This window comes from Rana temporaria, chromosome 1, assembly GCF_905171775.1.
Source record: "Rana temporaria chromosome 1, aRanTem1.1, whole genome shotgun sequence".
Lineage (NCBI taxonomy): Eukaryota > Metazoa > Chordata > Amphibia > Anura > Ranidae > Rana > Rana temporaria.
Genome location: NC_053489.1, coordinates 621,062,656 through 621,089,954, shown reverse-complemented (window position 1 = coordinate 621,089,954; position 27,299 = coordinate 621,062,656). Strand labels below are relative to the sequence as shown.

The 27,299-nt window shown below is 43.0% G+C and overlaps 1 protein-coding gene across 7 annotated transcripts in view; it reads right to left on the bottom strand.

Annotated features, from left to right (window-relative positions):
- The window catches only part of FAM193A (family with sequence similarity 193 member A), a 179,506-nt gene that overhangs the window by 25,713 nt on the left and 126,494 nt on the right, over window positions 1–27,299 (bottom strand). For 3 of the 7 annotated variants that reach the window (XM_040335307.1, XM_040335311.1, XM_040335312.1), the window contains 4 exons: window positions 18,913–19,327; window positions 15,741–15,992; window positions 8,347–8,536; window positions 3,985–4,272 (listed from right to left, as the gene is read on the bottom strand). In XM_040335307.1, the coding sequence (XP_040191241.1) occupies window positions 3,985–4,272; window positions 8,347–8,536; window positions 15,741–15,992; window positions 18,913–19,327 (1,145 nt within the window). The remainder of the gene's footprint in view (window positions 1–3,984; window positions 4,273–8,346; window positions 8,537–15,740; window positions 15,993–18,912; window positions 19,328–27,299) is intronic. The other 4 variants (XM_040335313.1, XM_040335310.1, XM_040335309.1 and 1 more) reach the window with 3 other exon arrangements.

The following is a 27,299-nucleotide window of genomic DNA, read 5'->3' as shown; positions in this document are numbered from 1 at the left end:
GTTTATTCTTCTTAAGTTTCCGAATCCCCACCTGTTTATTTGCTAGCCCATCATAAGTGTGTAGTGATAAGAACTATATGATTATGTATCCATTGTATAAGATATGTTAACCTTCTGTGAACCTTACCATAAAAGAAAAATAAAATAAAAGATTTAAATATGAAAAAAAAAGAAAAGTAGAAGCTAACTTAGTCAAAACATAAGTCTGGGTCCCCCACCTTGTCCCTGCAGAAAACCAGAAAAGACAGCTTAAAGAGGTGCTTAAGTCTATAGAAAAACCATTAAGTCTGCAGCTGCTGACTTAATATAAGCAGACTTGCCTGTTCAGGGATCCAGCACTGTCCTTACTAGAGGTCGACCGATATGGGTTTTTCTCTGGCCGATGCCGATATTTAGAAATTGTGGCGGCCGATAGCCGATTTATGATGCCGATTTTTTTTGGGCCGATATGTTAGGCCGATTCCCCCCCCCCCCTTCATCTCATAAAATTTAACAGTTAGACCCCTTTCACACTGGGGCGTTTTTCAGGCGCTTTTGGGCTAAAAATAGCACCTGTAAAGTGCCTGCAAAACTGCTCCCCTGCAGTCTGTCTGAAAGCCCGAGTGCTTTCACATTGAGGCGGTGCGCTGGCAGGACGTAAAAAAAAAAAAAGTCCTGCAAGCAGCATCTTTGGAGTGGTGTATACCGCTCCTCGATCACTCCTGCCCATTGAGGTGAACGCCTGCAAAGCGCTTCTGCAGTGGCGCTACAAGGGAGCATTTAACCCCTTAATCGGCCGCTAGCTGGGATATAAGCGCCCCGCTAGCAGCCAAATAGAGCAGCTAGAATGATGGTCCAGTGTTTAGGCAGCGGAGTTCTGCGGAAAAAAAATTAAAAGTTAGCAGCTACAAATACTGCAGCTGTTGACTTTTAATATACGGACACTTCCCTATCCTGGGTGCCCGCAATGCTGGCACTCGAAGCCGATATCTCCCTCGGGTGCTGCCGCCACCATCTTCGGTAAGGGAATGTATGTGTATGTATGTATGTATGTATGTATGTATGTATGTATGTGTATATATATATATATATATATATATATATATATATATATATATATATATATATATATATATAATTTTACACAAAAACAGGTAATGAAAACTTTTGGATGAAAAAAAAAAATATGGGCTAACTTTAGTTTAGCTAACTGTTTATTTTTTTATTTGTTAAAGCATATTTTTTCCAAAAAAAATGTGTTTGAAAGACCGCTGCGCAAATAGTGTGTAACATTAAATATTGCAGCAATCGCTATTTTATTTCCTAGGGTCTCTGCTAAAAAAAAATATATAATGTTTGGGGGTTCCAAGTGATTTTCTAGCAGAAAATACGGGATTTTTACTTGTAAGCAACAAGTGTCAAAAAAGATTTAGCCTTTAAATGGTTAAACTGAGAATTCTCCTACACGGAGTTCAGTTAATTGACAAGTAGCAACATTGTATATCTTTTCTAAAACTTGGCAGGCTGCCCAGGAGAGAGAGAAGGTCTTCTACGGGAAGCTTCAGGCAACTTACATTGACTTCTATTACAGAAGCTTTTTGCAAGTTGCGGTGCTGAAGTTTAAATCGGCTTTTTTACAGCACATATCGGCCGATGCCGATTAATTAAAAAAGCCAAATATCGGCCCATATATCGGCCAGCCGATATATCGGTCGACCTCTAGTCCTTACCCGATCCAGTTCTTCACCAGTCTTGAAGTCACGGCATGTCTAGTATGGGAAACTGGCTGTGACTCCTTGCGGCTCCACAGACGGCTTCCCACTGCACTTTGTGAAGGGTCATGCAGCCTCTTGGGACCTGTGACGTGTCCCGAGAGGTTGCGGGCTGGGAGGGAAGAAGGGAAAACTTCTGGTGGAATTGCCTGGGCAAGACTACCAGTACAAAAATATTAATCAAGGATCAAGAGGCCAACGGTTCCTGAAACACTATGGAAAAGGCAGAAACCTGACCTTTAATAACGCTGAGATCCTAAGGCAGGAAGTCTGTGTGCCAATGGAATGTACATAGCAGACAAGGCAGGAATTTGAAATTCTACCATGGCCAAGATTCAACCCACCTTTCTTGCTGCAGCATAACATCTGGTTCTCCCCTGTTGGCTACTATTCACCACCACTGTGGCAAAGTCCAACTAAATCCTGATCTGATGACCCTGAAGCAAAATAGTTCACTGTTGCAGAGACAGCCAGTCTCTGATGTTCAAGGATGTTGATCTGGAGACAAATCTCTTCCCACTACCAAGTATTTCGCACAGACAAGACAAGTATCTGACACGAGTAGCTTCCAGAAGATTGCAGAGCTTACAAGACCAGGGACAATGTGGTCCTCACGGCTAAACAAATCAGTCTGTTCAGGGAATTGATTGATTTGTCTGATGACAGAATATTGCATTATATAGACCTGTAGTGAAATTAGACAAATGGAGCTGCCTTAAAGGGCCTACATCAGGTCCAAGATTCTTGTGCAAAACTATTTAGACGGACAGCTACTGGACTGCAGAACTTAAATCTGAGTACAATGTTTCAGGCAGGTGTGCCCAACCAGTGGCCCGGGGGCCATACACGGCCTGCGGAGCTCTAGGATGAGGCCGGCGACCTCCTGCTCTGTGATAGTGGGATGGCAAGCCCAGATCTTGGGTTCCCAACCCTTTATGCCAGAGCATCAGACGGCAACATCGGTGTGAAAGCAGCCTTAGGTCCCTTTCAAAGGATCAGTCCGACCCAATCGGACCCTCCATTCAGCTCTATGGAGCAGCAGACGAAAACGGACTTGTGTCCATTTACACCCACCTACCCCCAATTTGATCCGCTAAAAAAAAATAGAAGGGGATCCATCCCCTTTTGTCTGGGCATATCAGACCGGAGGGCCCATAGAGTAAAGTGGGCTGCATCTGTGTCCACTCTGCAGTATGCATGTCATCTGCCCGCTCCACTCATTGTGGCCCGCGACCAGTTACCAAGACGCTAAAATAGCCCTCGCTTTTCAAAAGGTTGGGCACCCCTGGTTTAAGGTTTCTCCAGTGGAAGAAACTCTGGCCTGAGCTCCAAGATTAAACCTTGATACTTCAGAGTCTGATCCAGCAATAATTTCCAAAGTTTCAGAATCAAAGCGATTGTAATATCTGAAAAGTCAAAAACAGTGTGTCCAACTGACTGACTGGTGTGCGGACTTGCTCCCTTCACAGGTTGTTGGTGAAGGGAGGTATCACACAATGGTTATGCCACAGGAGCAGAGATAAGTAAATATTGAAGCTAGCACCGTGGTTGTAGACCTGAAGTGCAGACCGGAAGCAATGACAGACCTGGTGGATGCAATGTGGAATTTCTGAGCACAAATGAGGACATTCAATACTGAGACCCAAGACTGGACAAATTCTGCCCTTAGGGTTGGGAACTGTGAATAAGCTGGAGAAAAATTCTTGAAACCCTTCTGTCATAGCAAATAAGGCAATTACACCTTGGTCCAGAAGACCCAAGAGGGTTCAGTGGAGATCTGTTAATCTGAGGTGAAATAAGAAGGTTGGATCTGAGAAAGAGGAGCAGAGAACCAAATTCCAGACCGCAGCCCTGGGACACCACCCCCTGCATTCAAGCGTCTGAGATGCAACAATATCACTCTACTCTGGAAAAAGTGGGTGCAGAGTGGTAGTAAGCGGGGGTGTTTATACAGGCTTTTGTTTACCAGTGTCAAATTCTCCTGTAGGTGACAGTATAAACCATGGGTCTTCAAACTACGGCCCTCCAGTTGTTCAGGAACTACAATTCCCATCATGCCTAGTCATGTCTGTGAATGTCAGTGTGTTACAATGCCTCATGGGATGTGTAGTTCTACAACATCTGGAGGGCCGTAGTTTGAGGATCCCTGGTATAAACCAAAGCTAAAAAAGACTTAAGTCCCTCAATGGTCGAGAGAGAAAAATATACTATTGGCCCCCACACTCATACTTACACATTTCATTCTCACCTATTGAAGAAGGCCTTTTGGATGATACTTTGAACTGATTGCTACTGGACTGGACTGTGGTGGCTGTGCAAGAAACGGAGGAAGTTGCAGATGAAGTTGCCATGACAACTTTATTTGCTTCTATAAAGGCATCCTGAAAATTATAAAGACATTTCTTCTTGGCAGTGTTTTTTTTCTCCTTTATATCTGGAACCGGAGTTGTATCACTACTAGATGACGTAGGAAGTGCTTCAGGCCTTATTTCAGGGAGTGCAGGTCCTAAAATATCACCCCCTATAAGATTCAAAGCAGAATAAAAGGCGATTATAAAAAAGAAATAGGCCTGCAATCGATAAATAAAACAAAATATTTAATATATTGAGCTAAAGTATTTCATATGTTGTTCCATGCAAGTTCCTTACTCGGCAACATACCAGACTGCCAAATTCTGAGATTTATTCAGAGACCTAATGAACCTTCCCATTTTTATCTATTCTATAGTATAGAGAGTTAACAGGAAGGCGGACCTGCAAAGTTTAAGGACTACATACTTCATCATGTCTGCATTTAAATGACCCCACGGAACCAGAGTAGGAAAGATACGTCTATTAAAGTACAGGTGAACCCAAGAAAGGCAATATATTGCAGCTCAATGGTCTTTAGTTATGGAGGCTGCATTAGTTTTCTCTATCAGCCCAATTCCCTTTTTTTTTTTCCCAAGTAAAATAACTTTTGTGATCAGAAACCGTGTCCTTGTAATTCCCTGTGCATGGACATCTCAATATTACTCCTCAAAAGAGTCTGCTTGTTCTCCTAGCTTCCAAGTTGCTCAATGTGAATGTTTGTAATATGCTAGATTTTAGTCCCATCTCCTGCTGGCTTGAGCTTGTTGTATCTACTGTATTAGAGTGCATTATTCCATAAAAATATTTTTTTCCATTATCTCGGTTTCATACCGATTTCACCCTTCCTCAGTTAGGAGGTCTATCCAGACGTTTCTTGCGAGTATTCTTATAGCTGGATTGCTTCCAGAAGTTTTCAAGATGCCAATTTAAGAACCTTCCATGTACCTCCATGAAGCGGACATTTGCGTTTTCCCCCACCCATATTCTGGGACTGCTTTTTGACATCCCCAGAAGCTTCCTGCAAACCCTTGAATGATAAGTGTTATTTATTTTTATTACTCACAGTTAAATTACTTGTTTCCTCACATTTAAAGTAGAGCTATGGGAAAAACTTTTTTTTTTCCCATTTTGAATAAAGGGATATATATATATATTTTATATTAATATATATTTCCAGCATCTGTCCCATTGCTGAGATTTCCATGCACTTCCTGTCAAACAGGAATGCAAGGAAATTCCTGAAAATTAAGGGATGCTTTGGGGGAACCAAGTCACCAGAACTAGTGTCCCCATTGGAAAATTTCCCCTTTATTACTTTTCTGGAGACAACCCAATATTATGGATTTTCTTCTAACGATCATGGTAAACAGGACAAAAAGAGAAGGCGAGTCCCCATTAATGTGGGCACAAACCACAATAAAATTGTGTCAGGTGTTCTATTCCCTCTAACCCTCCATCCAAAAAACAAACAGTTTTGCCTTTATTGTACCATATAAGGGGTTTAAAGTATTTTTTTTTGTTTGTTTTTAATAACAAACATGTCATACTTATCACCTATGTGCAAGAGTTTTGCACAGAGTAGCCACGATACTCCTCTTCTGGTGTCCCCTCTGCGGCACACTCCTGACTCGCTCCCGTGTCCTGCTGCTGCGTCCATTGACACAGACAGCAGGACTCGGCATGCTTGAATCGGCCAGCCTGACATGTTTCATCCAACAGGATATCATCAGAGGTATGATCTCCGGTCAGATGAAACATGTCAGGTTGGCCGATGCAAGCACGCCGAGAGCCGCAGATTTTTACTACATATCATGATGTCTGCATTCTACTATTACCTGTACGTGGACTACAATCAATTATTTTTTAATCTTGCAAGCTTCACTATTGCTGCCTTATTTCTTTCCATTTGGGTAATACCAATTTGGTGAACGGATATCATATCCACTCTGGGTTAGGATTTCAATTAATTGGTGGCTATATATATCATTCGATGATTGGATCTCTTGCAGTTTTATCTGCAGTGTTTGGAGGGGGACACCCCATTTTCCTCTGTTGAATGATTACATGTCATTTATCATTACCTTCTGGTAAGCAGATTGGATTCACTTGGGTTAGGTGTGCCTCTCCATACACTGCAGCGTGCAAAAACCTATTTTTTTTTATATAATAAATACGCAAGATATTGTTTTAAAATCAGGATTCCTGCCACAAAAAAAGTTACCAAATTTGTATTTAATTTTTTAAGCATCATCTTATTTGGTTAACAAAAATCCAACTTTCATGCTCCTTTAGAAATATCGGTCAACTGCTAGATTGGCTGAAATGCTTCTGCATCAGTTAATTTCTTGTTCACTGCTGTCAACACACAAAATGTTTGTTCTTCTTACTGCTTAGGTGGCACAGTTGCCATTAGTGGCCTGGATGATGTGAATCCTCAGGTAATTTACCCGGCCGCAGGGTCACTAGGTAGCAGTACAAGAATTGGATGGCATTTCCCATGACATGTCCTGACATCAAGCAATTATAATCGAATTGCTGGTAACTAGCAGCTAGTGGTTGAAGCAGCATTTCTAGGATGTATCATCCTTAAGAAATATGACCTAGCTGTGTACTCACTTCCTAATTAATTTATCAAGAGAATGCAGCCTCACTTATCGGAAACAGAACAGTTCTGGCCTGGTAAAACAGTTTAAGACAAAAAAAGCTACATATGGTATATACATGAACAATACTTGATGGATATATCAAAGCCAAATTCTGGTGTCAGAAACTCATTGGGAAAGACTTTTGCTTAGTGGTTAAGCAATACAAGGGATAGAAGATTAACTGCAGTAGAAGGACTAGCACATAGCAAGAGATTACACAAAAAAACTAAACCCCACCATAAGTGAAGTTACTTTGATTTTTAAAAGATAATTGAATGAATCTAAAGCCAACTATAAATACCTTTAGAACATGTACAGCACTAATACAGTGTTACATTTCAGTCAGTGCTGAAGAGGGAAAAAACATTTTTAACTACTTCAAAACCGCACGCTGTCATATGACGTCCAAAAAGGGGATCTCTTATCCCAGGTGGACGTCATATGACGTCCTGTACTTTGTGCGGTGACATCTGAATGATGCCTGCACCTAGAGGCATCATTCAGATATCATTGCGATCCAGCGCACCATAAAAATGTTCATAGCGGCGGTTCCGCCGCTTGATCGTTCTTATAGGCGGCGGGAGTGGACATCCCCCCCCCCCCTCCCGCCATCTGGTGCTTCTCCCGGCTCTCCCGTGCCATCGGGGGCCCGGAGAGATGATCGCCGTGCGCTGGATGGGAGGCATAGAGATGACTGGTGACTAGATGTTCACCAGTCATCTCTATGACCGTCAGAGGCCCGGGCGCGACATCACGCCCGGGTTCCCGTAAGTAAACAAACCGCAATTGCGTCTAGTAAGAATGAGATCTGTTTTTCACGATCTCATTCTTTCCAGCCTGGAGGAGAGATGTGGGTTCTTATTGACCCCGCATCGGTCCTTAAAGAGGACCCGTCACACACTATTCCTATTACAAGGGTTGTTTACATTCCTTGTAATAGGAATAAAAGTGATAAAAAAAAAAAGTGTAAAAAATAAATAAGTAAAAAATAATAAAATAAATTAAAATTACCTGTCCCCGGTAGCTCGCGCTCAGAAGTGAACGCACATGCAAGTCCCGCCCACATATGTAAACGTCGTTCAAACCACTTATGTGAGGTGTCGCCGCGTGCGTTAGAGCGTGTGCAACAACTCTAGCACTAGACCTCCTCTGTAACTCTAAACTGGTAACCTGTAATATTTTTAAAGCGTCGCCTATGGAGATTTTTAAGTAAAGTTTGGCACCATTCCAAAGCATGACATGTTAGGTATCTATTTACTCGGCGTAACATCTTTCATATTTTACAAAAAAATTGGGCTAACTTTACTGTTTTGTTATTTTTTAATTCACGAAACCATTTTTTTTACAAAAAAAAAGGAGTTTGAAAAATTATTGCGCAAATACCGTGCAAGATAAAAAGTTGCAATGACCGCCATTTTTTTCCCTAGGGTGTCTGCTAAAAAAACATATAATGTTTGGGGGTTCTGAGTAATTTTCTAGCAAAATAATGATGATTTGTACATGTAGGAGAGAAGTGCCAGAATAGGCCCTGTATGGATGTGGGTTTTAAAGCCCTGTATTGAAGGGGTTAAACAAAAAAGCACATTGCCATTTCTTACCAGCAAGAGGGTCAGGTAGAAAAGAAGTTGTCCAGTTTTTGTCATTCATCATTTCTGACCCCCAAAGACTTATAAATTTAGACCGGCTCCATTCAGGAGAATTGCCAAAACAGCTCGGATACATGTGATCTTGTAAAGATGCGTTGAATACCTGATGCTTGTTAGTGTGGTTCTGTGTAGGAGGCAAGGCCTAAAAAATAAAATGTTTACAAATTATGATAAAAAGAAAACACATTTTGAAAACTCTAGCTAACATTCTAAATAAGAATGGTGAAGAATCTGACCGAAGTTGTATCGCTAGAGTGGAGAGACTTGCATTTTGCTTTGTTTTTTGGCAACTGACTGGGCTGCTTTAAAAACCCTGCAATTGAAGAAATACACAGGGGCCCCCCTAACTGATCTCTTTCTTTTTCTTCAATACTTTAAGGCCCCATTCACACTTGGTTATTTGGAATTGCCAGGAGAATTCTGCCTGCAAACCCAAATCGTGGTGAAACCGTGCAACGCACGTTTGCGTGCCATAATTCTTAAAGTGGAGTTCGGCCTAAAATTGTATTTTTTTAAAAAGCAGCATCTACAAATACTGCAGCTGCTGACTTTTAAAAGGACACTTACCTGTCCAGGGCACCAACGATGTCCTCACCTGAAGGACCTTACCGTTTTACAGCCTGGTTCCCTACTGCGCATGCACGGGTGGTGCTGCGCATTCTAAGTGGTCCCTGCTTTCTTTTAGAGGAGGGGCCAGACATGGTGTAGATCACCCCGGATTCTGTGATGATCTTTTGCTGGAAGTACAAGCAAATACCTGCATTAGACAGGTATCTGCTCCCCCCTCTCCCTGAAAGGTACCAAATGTGACACCGGAGGGGGAGGAATCCGGACAGCGGAAGTTACATTTTTGGTTGGAACTCTGCTTTAATGGCACCACAAACACGGAGCGATTTTGCCACAAATTGCAATAAGACGCACCTTTAAAAATCATGCAAAACTAGTCCTTGACCAAAAAAGGAGCAAGAGCTTATTTTGCCTGACAAATACACATAGGGCAGCCCACTCCAGTTGTGCGACACACATAAAAGCGTACAAATCGCACATTAACCACTTCCGTACCGGCCCATATTCATGACGTTCACAGAGGGGATCTCCCATCCCGGGTGGACCTCATATGACGTCCTGGGCTTTGTGAGGGGATATCTGAATGATGCCTGCAGCAGATATCATTGTTTGCCGGCGGCGATTCTGTGCGCCATAAGATTGATCATAGCGGTGGTTCCGCCACTTGATCATTCTTATAGGCAGCGGGAGGGGACATCCCCCCTCCTGCCGCCATCCGGTGCTTCTCCGGGCTCTCCCGTGCCATCGGGGGCCCGGAGTAATAATCGTCCAGCGCCAGATGGGAAGCATATAAATGACTGGTGACCAGATGGTCACCAGAGGCCCGGGCACGATGTGATGACGTCACGCCCGGGTACCTAGAAGTAAACTAAACTGCGATTGCGGCTAGTAAGCATGAGATCTGTGATTTTTTTTTTTTTTCACAATCTCATGCTTTCCAGCCTGGAGGAGAGATGTGGGGTCTTATTGACCCCGCATCTCTCCATAAAGAGGATCTGTCACACACTATTCCTATTACAAGGTATGTTTACATTCCTTGTAATAGGAATAAAAGTGATCAAAAAAAAAATAAAAAATTTTAACGCCCCTGTCCCCGGTAGCTCGCGCTCAGTATTAAAAGCCCTGTATTGAAGGGGTTAAAGATCGTGACTGGGAAGGCTCATTCCGGTTACACAAGATATTAATAGGGCCCAAGTTCCATAATCGAAAACAAATGAGCATATCAGGAACATTTCACTCCCTGCTTCAGTTCTGTGAACTACGATACCATTTTTAGGTGGTCAGCAATGGCAGACCCCATATTTCTTGAGCGCCAGCTTTACTTTAAAAGAAAATTTGTAAATATTTGTGAACCTGCAAAATGATTCCATAAATAAAATAGCCTGCAAAGAACACATTTCTAAATGCAATAGCTGCTCAACTGTCATTTGCTTTTTTTCAGTTGGGCTCATTAATAAAACCTGGCTATAAAAACAAATACAATGAAATAGAACCCTTGGACATAGGAAACAATTAGGAGCTCAAAATGAAGCACAAATGCTATACCAAACTCAACAAATTTATTCAAATTCTAAACAAGGTCCAATAAATGAAGCGATCAATAAAGATAATAATAATGCCAAGATAGTTTTGTTGATGAACGGTGAACCAAGTGAACTGAAGAACTTAATGCGGAACTTCACCCAAAGGTCTTCCTACTCCTCCCCCTTCACATTGCGCATATTTTAATTTTTTGCATGTCTTCTCTGGTTTTTGAGGAGCAGTTTTTAATAATGTTTAACATTTTTGGGGAAAAATACACGAACCACTTCAACCCCGGAAGATTTCCCCCCTTAATGACCAGGCCATTGCTTGCGATACGGTACTGCAACGTTGCACCCAAACAAAATTTAAGTCCCCACAAGAGCTTTCTTTTGGTGGTATTTGATCACCTCTGCGGTTATTTTTTGCACTATAAACAAAAAACGACCAACAATTTAGAAAAAATATATATTTTTAACTTTTTGCTATAATAAAATATCCTTTTTTTTTTTTACTAGTAATGGTGCTGATCAGCTAATTTTAGTGGGACTGCGACATTGCAGCAGACAGATCAGACACTTTTGACACTTGATTGGGACCAGTGCTATAAAAATGCACCGATTACTGTATAAATGACACTGGCAGCGATAGTGGTTAACACTAGGGGGTGATTAAGGGGTTAAACGTGTTCCCTGGGAGGCTAACTGTGGGGGGGGGACTGACAGCACATCGCTGTTCCTAAACTCACTATGAACAGACGATTATTCTGTACTTCCCTGTTAGAATGGGGTTTTGTTTGTTTACACTGACAGAGGCCCATTCTGGCTCTCTGTGGAATGATCGCGGGCGGCCAGCCCACCTCCCCTCTCTATCAGCCCACCCCTCTGTCAGCGCCCCCTCCCTCTCGGTCTGTCAGCGCCCCCTCCCTCTCGGTCTGTCAGCGCCCCCTCCCTCTCGGTCTGTCAGCGCCCCCTCCCTCTCGGTCTGTCAGCGCCCCCTCCCTCTCGGTCTGTCAGCCCACCTCTCTCTTGTCAGTCAGCCCACCTCTCTCTTGTCAGTCAGCCCACCTCTCTCTTGTCAGTCAGCCCACCTCTCTCTTGTCAGTCAGCCCACCTCTCTCTTGTCAGTCAGCCCACCTCTCTCGTCAGTCAGCCCACCTCTCTCTTGTCAGTCAGCCCACCTCTCTCTTGTCAGTCAGCCCACCTCTCTCTTGTCAGTCAGCCCACCTCTCTCTTGTCAGTCAGCCCACCTCTCTCTTGTCAGTCAGCCCACCTCTCTCTTGTCAGTCAGCCCACCTCTCTCTTGTCAGTCAGCCCACCTCTCTCTTGTCAGTCAGCCCACCTCTCTCTTGTCAGTCAGCCGCCCCCCCTCTGTCAACGCCCCCCCTCTGTCAACGCCCCCCCTCTGTCAACGCCCCCCCTCTGTCAACGCCCCCCCTCTGTCAACGCCCCCCCTCTGTCAACGCCCCCCCCTCCCCCTCTGTCAGCACACCTCTCTCCATCAGCGCCCCCTCTGTCAGCCACAGCAGGGTGCATCGTGCCAGCCACCCACTCACAGTAGGGAGCCAGGCCAGCCACCCGCAGAAGAGTGTGCCATGCCAACCAGCCACCCACAGCAGGGTGCACCATGCCAGCCACCCACTGACCCGCAGCAGGGTGCCTGCCAGCCACCTACAGTGACCCACCCACAGCAGAGCCAGGGTGCCATCCATTCACACAGGGTGACTCACCCACACCAGGAAACCAGCCAGCCACTGTGACCCATCCACAGCAGGGCCAGGATGCTAGCCAGTCACAGGAGCCAGCCACAGAGGACGCGGGAGCCAGCCAGCCACAGAGGACGCGGAAGCCAGCCACAGAGGACGCGGGAGCCAGTCAGCCACAGAGGACGCGGGAGCCAGCCAGCCACAGAGGACGCGGGAGTCAGCCAGTCACAGAGGACGCGGGAGTCAGCCAGCCACAGAGGACGCGGGAGTCAGCCAGTCACAGAGGACGCGGGAGTCAGCCAGTCACAGAGGACGCGGGAGTCAGCCAGCCACAGAGGACGCGGGAGCCAGCCAGCCACAGAGGACGCGGGAGCCAGCCACAGCTACAGTATCCATAGTTAAGGTAAGAGGAGCGCTATACAGTGCCAATGCCAATGGTCAGGCTGCATTTCATGGGCACTGGTAAATATTTTAGTACACAAATTTTTTCTTGATCATACATCACGGGACACAGAGCCTTAATTACTTAATGGTTATGTAGTCACCACAGGTGATTGGACACTGGTTAACCCAATAAGAATTGAGTTCCTCCCCCATATAACACCTCCCAAATGGAGAGTGCTTCAGTTTTTTTTACCAGTGTTAAGGTGGTTGGTCACGTTCAACATGTGCCAAGAAGAAAAATGCTCTTTTAATGGTCTGGCTGCGGAGATCTAGGAGCTATAACCGTATCCATTCCTCAGGCTGATATCAAAAGCCTAAGATGGTTGGTACCCGGGCCTCGTCTAAGAAGAAACAAGGTTTGTCTACAGGTAGGTCTTATTATAAGCTTACCTGTAGGTAAAAATCACAAAGCAGGGTATACAACCGCTTTAAGAAAAAGAATGACAGGGTTTTTAAGTAAAGCCGTGATCAAACAACTTAAGGGCTGGGAAAGGACACAGCACCTCAAAAAAAAAAAGTATATAAATAATTCATGAGTAATATCAGAAACTGGTTTTATTAAAAGTCTGATGTAGTGTCTGCCCTGAATAGACTTTCAATAGAAGTAGAGACAATCAACAGTAAGTGATTTTAACCACTTAAGGACTGCTCACTGTATGTGTATATATATATATATATATATATTGTATGTCATTTTTTTTTAAAGATGGATATCTCGGTAACGGCAGCAGCTGCTGCCACAACCGAGATATCCATCTCTTCAGTGAGTGGTCCTGTCAACGATAAGGGTGGTCTCCGCGGCGGATTCGCCGCAAGATCACCGTTAACGGCGGCGGGAGAGGGGCCCCCCTCCGCCGATTACCGGAGCCGTCGGCAGCGGCGGAGGCGATCGGGTCAAAACGTCACTTCCGCCCATACTTCTTAAAGCAATATTTTCTGGTTGTCATTCTTTCAAATTACAATTTTATTTTTTGCATTTTAGTCTAAATATGAGATCTGAGGTCTTTTTGACCCCAGATCTCATATTTAAGAGGACCTGTCATGCTTTTTTCTATTACAAGGGATGTTTACATTCCTTGTAATAGGAATAAAAGTGATCAACTTTTTTTGTGTAAAAATTTATAAATAAAAAAAAAAAAAACATTATTATCTTCAAGCGCCCTGTCCCGACAAGCTTGCACGCAGAAGCGAACCTATACATGAGTAGCGCCCGCATATGAAAACGGTGTTCAAACCACACAAGTGAGGTATCACCGCGATCGTTCGAGCAAGAGCAATAATTCTAGCCTCAGACCTCCTCTGTAGCTCAAAAGATGCAACCTATAGAATTTTTTAAACGTCGCCTTTGGAGTTTTTAAGGGTAAAAGTTTGACGCCATTCCACGAGCGGGCGCAATTTGGAAGCGTGACATGTTGGGTATCATTTTACTCGGCGTAACAGTATCTTTCACAATATATAAAAAAATTGGGCTACCTTTACTGTTGTCTTATTCTTTAATACAAAAAGGTGATTTTTTTCCAAACAAAGTGCGCTTGTAAGACCGCTGCGCAAATACGGTGTGTCAAAAAGTATTGCAATGACCTCAATTTTATTCCCTAGGGTGTTAGAAAAAATATATATATATAATGTTTGGGGGTTTTAAATAATTTTCTAGCAAAAAAAAAAAAGTTTTAATCCTGTAAACGCCAAATCTGAAAAACAGGCTTGGTCCTTAAAGCGGTAGTTCACCCTCAGTGTCAACATTGTACCATAAAATCAGGCATTGTAGCGCGAGCTACAGTATGCCTGTCTCAAATTTTTTATCCCCGTACTCAGTGTACTGGTACATTATAGATTCCGACTCCCGCGGGGAATGGGCGTGCCTATGGAGAGGGAGGATGATTGACGGCCGGCTCTGGCACGTCACGCTCCCCGAAGACAGCCGGAGTAGGTCTCGGCTCTTCACGGCGCCTGCGCACAGGCTATGCGCAGGCGCCGTGAAGAGCCAAGCCAATTTCGGCTATTTCCGGAGAAGCGTGACGCGCCAGAGCCGGCCGTCAATCACCTTCCGTCTGGATTGGAACGCCCATTCCCCCGTGGGCAGTCGGAATCGTCTATGTACGATTACACTGTGAGTACGGGGATAAAAAATTTGAGACAGGCATACTGTAGCTCGCGCTACAATGCCTGATTTTATGCTAGAAGAAAAAAAAAAATGTTTTTCTTGTTTATAGGGTGAACCCCCGCTTTAAGTGGTTAAAATATGGAATCTAGGTCTAGCCTCTGAAAAAAGAAGCCAAACTTGATGGCTCTCTCCCTTTCTATCCCTGGTGCCGATTTAAAAAAATAATGATAAAATAAATGGTTTTCAGCTTTAATTCCCTGCATTTGGATCCACATGAATGTGAAGAGTTTTTTTTTACAAAGCTAAATCCATTTCAAACATAAAACTAATAATTCAGAACTGTGTGTGCAGCTGAAATTAACATCCTACATGACAAACATGTCACAACTAAGCCATGAAAGACAAAATTATCACATTATAACCCAGTTCAGATTACTGCTCAGTATACGTTAATAGTAAAAACCTGTTCACCTAGTCATATGTTATTGGGTGTAACTTGCCATTAGTAGTACAACTGTGAGGGCAGTAAATGAAAGCAATACGGCTACACCGCACTATCGTTTATTGTGATGCTGGTTGTGGAAGGCTTGGATATTGACAATGTGGAAGAGGTTGCCAACTACTGTTCTCTGACTTTATCCACAGCTGGAGCACAAGTCAATTTCTAGATACACAAGGCTTGCGTCTCATTGCTCTAATCTTTTCTGAGCAGCTTTTCAATCTATTAACAGCATTTCTTCCATGTTAATTTTTCAGCTCTATGCAAGCAACGCAATGCTTTTAGAGCGGCAGATATAACACAGATTATACTGTCAACAACAAATGCTCTTCCTCTTTCAGCAGACATGTCGCTTATCAGCCTAACTGGAAACGTTGACTTGTATGTACAGAACATTGCAAACAGGGTTGTAGATTTTTGCAATTCTTCAATGTGTTCTGACAGAAGTATTCACATTGGCTTGGAGTTGTTCAAGATCTCAACAAGTTTTCCCACATAGCACTTACCTTACTGTGTGCAAACGGAGAAGCTGCATACAACGTTGGGTGAATAAGGGGTCGGGGCAGGTGGGGGATAGTATGCAATGGTAAATGTCCATGGATGTGGGGATAAAGGTTAAGTGCTGGATGTGCTGGTTTATCGGGATTAATGAACTGATGTCCAGTTGGGAGACGTCCTGCCACCAGTGCAGATGGAGACAGGCCCGAGGCTTCCTGCTTGCATACATGGCACTCGCAGGAATTTGGTATTGGTTCTACCTGTAAAATGATGAAGAATGCATGTTAAATATATGCTTTGCAAGCCTATGAGCCATACTCAAAGTAGTATCACAAAATAGCACTTTCCACAAACCTGGCAGGAATTTACGAATGCAAGGCTAAAAATGTATATGTAGCTCAAGCTCCAATGTGCTACTGCATAACTTCCTCTGCACCTAGGAGCCATAAAAACAAATTCACTCTCTACATTGTCTGCAATTGAAGCTTTTCAACCAGTTCTACAACAGCCCACACTGAACATCTTAAGCAGGCCATGCACTAATGTGAATTTCGGATTCCTGATTTAGCCATTCAAAATTGCTATGCAGTTGGCCCAATCAGCTTCTTCCTGCCCAACATTCTTTGATTGAAAAATTGAAGGCGCTGGACCAAAGGTTTTAGACCTTAACAGCGGCTGCATCGAGTATTTTAATAAACATTTTTATACAGCATGATTCTATAACTTAATATATATTTTCTGGTTGTGGCGTTCTATAGAACGGGCTTATAACATATATGTCTTTAAACTTCGCTACTTGTATTGTATCCATCCTAAGGATGCTAACACAATACGTACATACATGACTGATTGTCTCAATGAAGTTCAGGAGATTGCAGATGCTATTTTTTGTACACATAATAATTTCCTATGTGCACAGATTACCCATGGCAAACAGAAAAAGGCAGAAAAAAAAAATGCAAGATGCATTACGCATCAGTAGCCCATTTGTTATCTGTAGCCTTGAAGTCAAATACATATAATCATATAGATATTTATAACAGATTGGTGGGATTTCTCTTCTGACAGCATCCGCAGCCATAAAACTACGCTTATGACATCTCTGTTCTGAGTAATTTCATATTGAATTTTGTTCATACACTCTAGTCTAGCATGCCTGAAGAGAAATCCTACATATATGAGAGTGAGGAGGAAGTCACTCCCGATGGAGCCAGGATGACTCTGATGACCGAGTATGTGCAATCCCAAGTAGGAGACAACAATCCAGGTGTCTGGTCACCATCTTTAATGTAATGCATAGTTAGGGTGTGCCCCCCAAGTCTTTGTTGGTCACTTTGAGAGGCACAAGGTGAAACCTTGGGTACCCACAAACAGGGCTGTGGAGTCGGTAGATAAATGTTTTGACTCCTAAATGTTCGACAATCTAAATTTAGTAGGAGTTGGAGTCGGTGCATTGTTTGCCGACTTAGACTCCGACTCCAGGTACCCAAAATTTCCTCCAACTCCACAGCCCTACCCACAAATCAGCTAACTAGGGGTTGGGCGCAAAAGGCGCCTTTGCAATTAGAGCAACAGCAGGAAGATTCTACTTCATGCTGAAAATAGGCATCAACAAAAATATGAAGAGCCCAGTTAATTACACAGCACAAAAATCTCCAGCTTGTTAACCCTTAACCTACAAGTAGGACTTAATGCCTGAAGGTCACAGTACAGGTTCTATTTATCCTGCCCAAATACTCACTAGAGGAATCTTCAGAGACTGGGCTACAATCAGAGGCTATGCCACTCTGCGGCTAACAGTACAGAGAGTTAAGGGAATAGCTAAATGCAGAGCCCAGTACCCATAGGTCACATTACAGGTAGGCCCGGCCATCTTCAAGCTAGCTAGGGGCCTATCTCTGAGGATTAGCTAATATAGATTACAGCAAAGGGAGCTCAGCAGCATACCAATGAAGTCTTGATTGATGTCAATTTATTTATTTTTATAAAGAAAAGCTTTTCACAAAAAGAAAATACTTAATTTTAGGACACCAACAAACAAGTTTAACATGATGGAAATAAGAGGATAGGCCTGGGGGGCCAACAACTTTTTTTTGTTTGCCAGGGTCTATTTCCTACTAAGGGCGACAGTACAACACTATGGTCTATAAACTAATACTAACTTCCCCTAATGAATGATAAATAAAAAAAGGTTTAGGCCTTAGATACTGGGGTTGGGAAGAAAGAATAACCAAACATTAAAGTGGTTGTAAACCTCATGAAAAATTAACAAAGCATATCCTTATATTGTGTGCTTGTCTCAAACCAAAGCACAGAGTTTAAATTTCTGTCTGCCTACTCTGCCATGTGCATGAACCATTACTGGCAGTATTGCGGACTCCAAATTATGGAGGTGGATGGGCCTGGGAGCTCCAGCAGTGCATGTTTGCCTATGAGTTTGTGTAGAGGGGAGTGTGTCAGTTCCCTCCACTGAGATCTGAGGTTACAGTAACGCTACCCACCATCTGCTCTGCAGTGTGTGGTCAGATCTCCCCCCCATCTGCCTGGTAGAGTTCAGAGAAGCTGTGTAAAATGTGTGCTGTAGGAGGCTGTAGAGAAGAGATGGCTGCAGATAAATGGGTAAAACTTACTGTATGTAAGAGGATGTGTTTCGACTGTATTAGCTGGGTATACAAAATAAATCTACATTCAATGACTAAGAGCTCTATTGCCGACATCTTCATTAAAATTGTTAACTGCCTGGCTGTGAACTGATCTAAGGTTTTAATCCCTGGTGCCAGCTCCTGTCAGCCCTTTGGTGTTTGGAATGTCGGGAGGTGGGGCTTATGGCCAAGTGACCGCCGTGATTGGCTGTCACGGCAGTCACATGACAGCTTTCCGTGAGCCGTCGGTCACTGTGTCGGGAATGCACACTCGGCACAGCTCAGTTGGCGCTTCTGCACGCAAACATGTGGATGCTTGGCACCAGGGCCCAGCTGCTGCATATTTGCGTGGTGTTGGCACCAACAGGTTAAATAATTTGAAGGAACTTAAAACAAAACATGCAGTTTTAGCGTCACTAATAAAATTTGCATGCTTGCTGTGATACACAAAGAACTAAAGTCAGACAGCTACAAAACTAATGTTTCAGAAGGGGCTTAACAATTGCAGGCTCTATTTCCCTCAGTACAGTCGTTATACCTGTGGACTGAGGTAAGACGGAGGGGGACTGTCCATTTTTACACCATCCTTCCTAGGTGACCTCTTCCCAACGTGAATTTCTTCTTTGGGAACATCAGGCTGCTCACCGCCACTCTCTCCGTCTGCCTCCTCATCATCAGCTTCTGAGGAGCTGCTGCTTGTACTGCTAACTGAAGGGGACTGCAAAAGAAAACACTCGGTGAAGTTCCATTGAGACCAATGCAAGAACTTCGGTATATGCTGCCAAGGGAAGTACTCCACCTCGTCTTTCAGCGCCATGTTCTCCCCACCGCCATTGAGTTCATTGTGAATTCCATTCATGTTGGCGACTACTTCTGCATCGTCATAGTTGTTCAAGGGGTAAATATGAGCAAATTTTGCTGATAAAGGGGTACCATCTTCATCATCACTACCACTGCAAAGAAAGGGACCCAATTGAGTTATCACATCATGTATTAACTTAGGTAATTTATGCCCAGAATTTAGACATAATACAGCGTGGAGCCTAATGCAAAGCCATGATAAGTCAGTTACAGCTTTTTCCCTTAAGTATTTGCCATTTCATACATAACACTCATTGATACCATCATTTGGTTTTTAAAGTTTGTGTCAGACGGAACTGAATTTCTGTAGCAATATTCCATAGCTGAAGCCCACCCCATACACAGGGGGCTTAGTGTGAAAGACCTAGCAACCTAGCAAGACCAGCAACTTTACAAAATTAAAACATCAGTTTAATCTTAAAAAACAAACAAAAAATAAATAAAACAGTAAAATGTAAGGGGAGCACACCAACAAACTAAAGCCTATTACACGCGGGTCAAATGTTGGGCATCAACCGTCTGGCTAACCGGCTCCCGATCAGTGCCCTCAGTCAATGGCATTGGATCATTACTACAGTGGTTCCAACAGGAGCTGTCTTTTCCGCTCAACCCGCTGGGTTGAATGAAAAAAAAAAAAATGATAATTTATACCAGGCATTAGTAAGCCAAGCTGGGGTTTGGGTGGCACGCAATGCAGTCAAAAGGCAACATTAACAAAGCTAACTTGTCAGGAGAAGTATCCTCATCTTATGGCTCAACAAATCCAAGATGCCAGGTCGCCATGGCAACTAGAAACTGCGCCATGGTGCCTGGGCTTTTGTTAGCACATTACCTGTTGGCACCAGGCATTACTGCATTTCTGGGTAGTGGGGTAGCTCACCCAGCTGCGGTCGGTCTCACTGGCTTCCTTACATGGGGTGAAAGGATCAGTCTTGGTTGGAGCAAGTGGGGTGTGTTTCCGCGCCAAATGGCAAAAGTAAATTAAATTAATCCCCAAAGATATAAATAATTACTTAAATTGCCAAGCCGCTCCTCTGGTTCAAAATATAAAAGATTATATAGTGCAATAGATAAAGGTGAGATAGAGGGCGCTAGTGGAAAGGATCTTCCTTAGTGTGCTGCCCTCGCAGGAAAATCTTGATATTACGTAGATAATAACTAAACAATGATATTAAATTAAACGCTCAATAAGTGACAGCTAGAATCTCTGATGAGATAGTGAGAGTGCACACAAAGTCCTGTAATGGGACAAAATGCCCAAATAGTGGATTATTGTTCAAACAAAGTCCAAATAATAGTGCAAAGTGAAATCAATTGGATTATGCAGTACACATAAAAAATAAAAAATATTTGATCATAGAACGTAAAAAACAACAGTGATTATGTGGTTACCACAATATAGTAAGATGGCTAAAGGAAAAGGTACATCACAAGCCTGACACTCCTAGATAATAATAATTGGAGCTGCACAGGGTCTCTGAAGAGAGATGTGTTCCTCATAAAATATAAGTAGGTGAAAAGCAACATATCATAGGTGTATGGTTGCTCACTATCCTCCGCCGCTCCTGTGATCACAGAATGGGATCGTGTTATGCCCAAAACACTATCCTGTTCCATTATCTAGGAGTGCCAGGCTTGTGACGTACCTTTCCTTTACCCACCTTACTATATTGAGGTAACCACATAATCGCTGTTTAACTGGGAATTATTATTATGGACTAGTCACTGCCTTGTCACGTACCTCTAACATCCGCCATAGCCCTGGATATCTACCCACACACGTAACATGTTGAGCCAAGATACTCCACAACATGACCAACTCCCACCAAGACTGATCAATCATTTGCTACTATTACTATTCAGGATCCTTTTTCTTTGTGTACGAGTTGTGTGGGGTATCAGTATCTAGGCAGCCTCTACTTTGCAAAGTTTAATCACTTCAATACAGGGCACTTTTACACCTTCCTGCCCAGACCAATTTTTAGCTCCCAGTGCTTTCACACATTGAATGGCATTTACTCCAAGCAAAATTTAAGTGCGATATAAGAGGGAAAAAAAAAAAAAAAAAAAAAAAAAACTTAGGGCTAGATTCATAAAGAATTTATGTCAGCGTATCTATGGATACGCCGCGTAAATTCAAATCTGCGCCGGCGTATCTTTCTATATTCAGAAAGCAAGATACGCCAAAATTTGCCTAAGATCCGACTGGCGTAAGTCTCTTACACTGTCGTATCTTAGGGTGCATATTTACGCTGGCCGCTTGGTGTCGCTTCCGTCGATTTCAGCGTAGAATATGCAAATGAGTTGGATACGCCGATTCAGAAAAGTACGTGCGCCCGGCGGTATTTTTTACGTTGTTTGCGTAAGGCTTTTTCCGGCGTAACGTTGCTCCTGCTATATGAGGAGCAACCAATGTTAAGTATGGACGTCGGGCCAGCGTCGAATTTTGCGTCGTTTGCTCAAGTCGTTCTCGAATGGGGCTTTGCGTAAATTACATCCACGTCTAACGCATTGACGATTTGCGGCGGAATTTTGAGCATGCACACTGGGATTCTTTCACGAATGGCGCATGCGCCATTCGTTAAGAGACGTCATTTACGTGGGGTCATGTTTTATTTACATAAAACACACCCACCTCTTCAGAATTTGAAGCGCTTACGACGGCAGATGTACGCTACGCCGTCGTAACTTAGGGCGCAGATTCTTTGTGAATCCAGCCCCAGCCTCACTAAGTTACGGCGGCGTATCTCAGATACGCTACGCCCGCACAAACTTATGGCGGGCTTTATGAATCTAGCCCTTGGTTTCTATTGTAAAATTTTGCAAATATCAGTAATTTTTCTTCACAAGTTTGGGCCACAATTTAGACTGCAACACATCTTTGGTAAAAACCCAAATTAGTGGATATTATTTTGCCTGTGTGAAAGTTATACAGTCTACAAACTATGGTGCCAATCACTGAAAATTTATCACACCTGATGTACTGAAGGCCCCTCTCAATTCTTGAGACACCAACAAGCCAGGACAGTACAAATACCCCCCAAATAAGTTTTTTGAAGTCGTAGATTTTCCCCACAATTCTTAGAAAAAGGGAAGATTACACAAACTTGTCATATTAACAGTTTTTTTCTCACACGGCATAGGCATACTTGTAACTACACCCCAAAATACATTCTGCTACTCCTGAGTATGGCGATACCACGTGTGAGACTAACACAGCCTGGCCACACTAGGAGCATAAATCACACATATCATTTTTTGACTACCCATAGCATGTGGATATCAATTAACAAAAGATTACCTGTGGTTTTAGTAGTACAGTGGTCCACAGATGAGAGCATTGGTCCAGGCAGCAGGCAGGGATATGGTCAGTGACAACAAAAGCAATTGTACAGGCAGGAATACTGTCCATAGTACAGGCAGAGATATTGTCGGCAGAGCCAAAGCATTGGTCCAGGTAGCAGGCAGAGATGTCCAGGCAGAAATACTGTCCACATAGTCAGTAGAGGCAGCAGGTATAGATATGGTCAACACAGCCAAAGGGCTGGTCCAAGCAGCAGGAAGAAACATGGTCCATAAAGTCTTGGGTCATTACAGGCAGCAATATGGTCAGCACAGCCAAAGTATTGGTCCAGGCAGCAGGAAGGACCATCAAGCTTAGGATCAGGGGGTAGAGGCTTCTCCAACCCAAATCTCTTCAAAGCCTCCAGACAACCAGACCGTGTTCTGGGAACACAGAAAAACAAAATCTATTTTCTCTGCTCAGAACGCTATTCTGAAGCACCTCAGATATGCAAGACCCCTGTGTACTAAAATAGAAGGACAAAAGATCAGTCCAAGTGGCAGGCAAAAACATGGTGGATTAACAGGCTGAGGTCTGTGCACGTTGAAGTCAAACATGGTTTAAAAACGTCAGGCAAAAAGGCATGGTAGGTCTGAGGTTGGTTCACGTGGAAGTCAGAAACATGGTTTAAAAGGTCAGGCAAAGACATGGTCAGCAAACAGGCCAGGGTCAGTTAATGTGGAAGGTAAAAACATGGTAGCAGGCAAATGATCCACACAGGTATTTCAAATAGGGAAATGACAGTCTGTTAAAAATAAGGAGAATGAATATCTAATGTGTGGCAACTTCTGAAGCAATCTCAGACGCACGGGCCAGGTTGGGAAGGACATTTGGAGCAATAATAACTTGCATCTCTTCTAACTCCTCCTCTGCTGCATACACGGCATCTCTTGGCATCTTCTGGATTCTGTGGGGGGAGAATGTTATAGGGAAAATGTTGCTCATGAAGTCCACTCACACTATAAGAGTGAATGCTTCCTGGGCCAGGTCCGTGCTGGTAAATCAGGGCAGTGAGGATGTCTTCAGGTTTTTAATATATTTGAGGTAGATAATGGGTTGGTTTTCAGTTGATTTTTGGTAGCAGACAAACCAACATGGCCATGTGAAAGAAGAGATGAAATGCAACATTCTTACACCAATAATGGGACTTTCGGGTTGACAAATATGGTTGTACGAAATGTTGCCAGGGCCTCCAGGTGTGATGGGGAGTTTTGACTTCGCTGGGGACCAGTTCTCCTGGTTGGTCCGGGAGTTAAGGCGAGTTAAAATGTTTTTTCTATTTGTTTTTTAAGAATACTACTTAATACTCACTCACTGGAGTGCTAGGAGCGGGAGGCTCTGGGTCTGAGTGGCTGAGAGCCTGAGCCGGGTCCTTGTCCAAGAATCTGGGTGGATCCCAACTCTATGGTCGTGAGCCTGGACCGACTCTGATGTCAGCAGAGAACGGACTTCAGCCCACTCTCTGCTGAAAATGGGTCACAGGAGTGCAAAATATACTGAACTGGAGAAGTACAGCCAAATGAGCTTGGCTGTACATCTTTAAACTTTGCCACAGCCTGTAAGACTTGCATCTGTGGTTACTATGCTCCTGTAAAAGGAAGGTTTTGTCCCAATTCCAGGGCAGGATTGGGAATCAGTTATGCCAGGGAGGTCTTCAGACAAAATACTTGTACAAAATCATTGTATAAATATGTAGTGCATCTTACCTAATATAATTGCGATGTATATACTGCACTGTGTAGTAAACAATAGACAAACAGTGTGGCTTGGGAGCACAATTACCCCCCCTCCTCTGCACTTCAAGCAAGCGGCTTGCTGGGGGGCAGTATTTGAAGGCAGAAAAAGCCAGAAGCACAGGCGGAGGGGACCCCAGAAGAGGAGGATCGGGGCTGCTCTGTGCAAAACTATTGCACAGAGCAGGCACATATCATACAATTGTGATCGTAAAAATAAATAAAAATAAAAAACATCCTTAAAAGTAAAACTAAAGGCAAAACTCAACCCCCCCATTTTAGGGAGGGGTTGTAACTGTTTAGTTTGTTTTATTTTGCCATCTATTTTGCCATCCGTGTTGCATAGAGATTTCCCTTCACTTCCTTTCCCATAGACAAAACAGTAAGTGAGACGAGATCCCTCATTTTGGAGGGGAAGGGGATTCTTCCAATGAGGATTAGATCTGATGAGGGTGTCACCAAGCTCACCAGATCTAATCCTTATTGGAAGAATTCCCGTTACGGCTTTCCTACTGTCATTACAAAATTTGGGACTTTATACTTTTTTTTTAATCAAAAAAAAGTTTTATTGAAATGTAATAAGTGCATACAAAAAGGTAAATAGATTACATTAAAGTAAATCACTAAAACATCATACAATCGCTATACAATGCATACATATGCACCTTAAAAACCTTTAACAGTGAAAGCTGACAAATATAAAACCCTTGCAAACATAGCCAATAACCCCGGTGCTATATAAAAAGTGGCAAACACATGGCAAAGAAGATAAAAATGAAAAAAATATACTGCGCTTACTCTAAATTAACTACTAAAAAAGCTGCAACTAAAAAATATTTTACAACATCAAGACACAATATACAAAGAAAAAAGCTGCGCTAATGTGCGTTTTACAAGATGCACCGACTTGTACAAATAATGCAAGAAATAGATAGCCAACAGTGATCACACTGTGAACTTGGTAAGAAAACAAATGGGCCCTAATGGGTTAATCGCAGTCCACCAAAAAAGTCCATAGCAGATTGATTAATCATGGTCTCCAAAGTGAAAGAAAAATAATCCCAACTCCTGAAGAAAGTGATGATAGAAGCACCTCCACCTTAGTCACACACTGACTCTTCCTGGAACTCTATGATCTCTTATTACAGGACATCATAGACAGCATATAATAATGGTATCCTCACAGCATATCACCAAAATGCAGCTAAAGGACCCAGCCAGTTTTTGCGATTTGGCACTGTGTCGCTTTAACTGACAATTGCGCGGTCGTGCGACATGGCTCCCAAACAAAATTGGCATCCTTTTCCCCCCCCACAAATAGAGCTTTCTTTTGGTGGTATTTGATCACCTCTGCGGTTTTTATTTTTTGCGCTATAAACAAAAATAGAGCGACAATTTTGAAAAAAATGCAATATTTTTTACTTTTTGCTATAATAAATATATCCCAAAAATATATAAAACATTTTTTTCCCTCAGTTTAGGCCGATACGTATTCTTCTACCTATTTTTGGTAAAAAAAAATAAAAAATAATCGCAATAAGCGTTTATCGGTTGGTTTGCACAAAATTTATAGCGTTTACAAAAAAGGGGATAGTTTTATTGCATTATTAATTATTTTTTTACTACTAATGGCGGCGATTAGCGTTTTTTTTTTTCGTGACTGCGACATTATGGCGGACATTTCTGACACATTTTTGGGACCATTGTCATTTTCGCAGCAAAAAATGCATTTAAAATGCATTGTTTACTGTGAAAATGACAGTTGCAGTTTGGGAGTTAACCACAGGGGGCGCTGAAGGGGTTATGTATGACCTCATCTGTGTTTCTAACTGTAGGGGGGTGTGGCTGTAGGCGTGACGTCATCGATTGTGTGTCCCTATATTAGGGAACACACGATCAATGACGGCGCCACAGTAAAGAACAGGGAAGCTGTGTTTACATACAGCTCTCCCCGTTCTTCAGCGGGACTCCAGCGGCGATCGGGTCCGCGGGTCCCGCGGCCGTGGTCAGGGAGTTTCGGGTTGCGGGAGTGCGCCGGCGGTGCTCGCGCGACCCCACGGCTGGGCTTAAAGGCCATGTACGTGGATATGCCCAGCCGTGCCATTCTGCCGACGTAAATCAGCGTGAAGGGGTCTTTCAGTGGTTAAAAAGAAAAGAGCTCCCATAGCATAAGATCCTCAAGGTTTTTATTAAGATAAAAAAGATGTACACTTACATCAAAGTAGTTGTCATACAGCATGTACAAAAATCGAGCCAGCCGGCTCCTCGAACAAGCAGCCCGTATCTTCCGGGTGTAATACTATTTTCTTGGGAATAGACAAGTTCAGCCCGCATTGGAGGGGTAGTAATTATTATTATTATTTTTTTTTAACAGGGAAAGGAGGGGTAGTAATTTAGTGCGTAGCATTTCCAAATCAGAAATGTCATGGGTGTATAAACTTAAATGTTATACACCCTTCGGCTTAAACATAGATGTTGACATCAACTGTTTCATTGACAATTCATAGGGTTAATACATTGTCTGACTTTCTTATGGTATTTTTTGATATTTAATATATTCATTGATTTCCCTTGATATGGGCCTTTCCATGCCACCCACTGGCATGTGAGATAATCATATGAATTAATATTTGAAATATCTGTGAGCTTGATGCGAGTCCCATCCCCAGCTGTTAGATTTTAGAATTACAACACATTAAGGCATGAAGGATCATAAATAGTTTATTGCTACGTTGTGGTAGCACTTTTAAAACCCTTTATGTTGGGATGTTTTTGAGCGCAGGGGGTTAATATATACTCTTTTTGCGCCCTCTTTCTCCCATCCTAGTATTTTTATTAGTTAAAAAAATAATGGCAGTTGTCTGAATTCTGCCTTGGTCTGCCTAAACACATTTGGCATGTTAGGATTCATATGGCTTAATATGCCAATTTCAGGTGGATCTACTAAACTGGGAAATTGTTATAGGTTGACAGTCCTTAAAGCGGGGG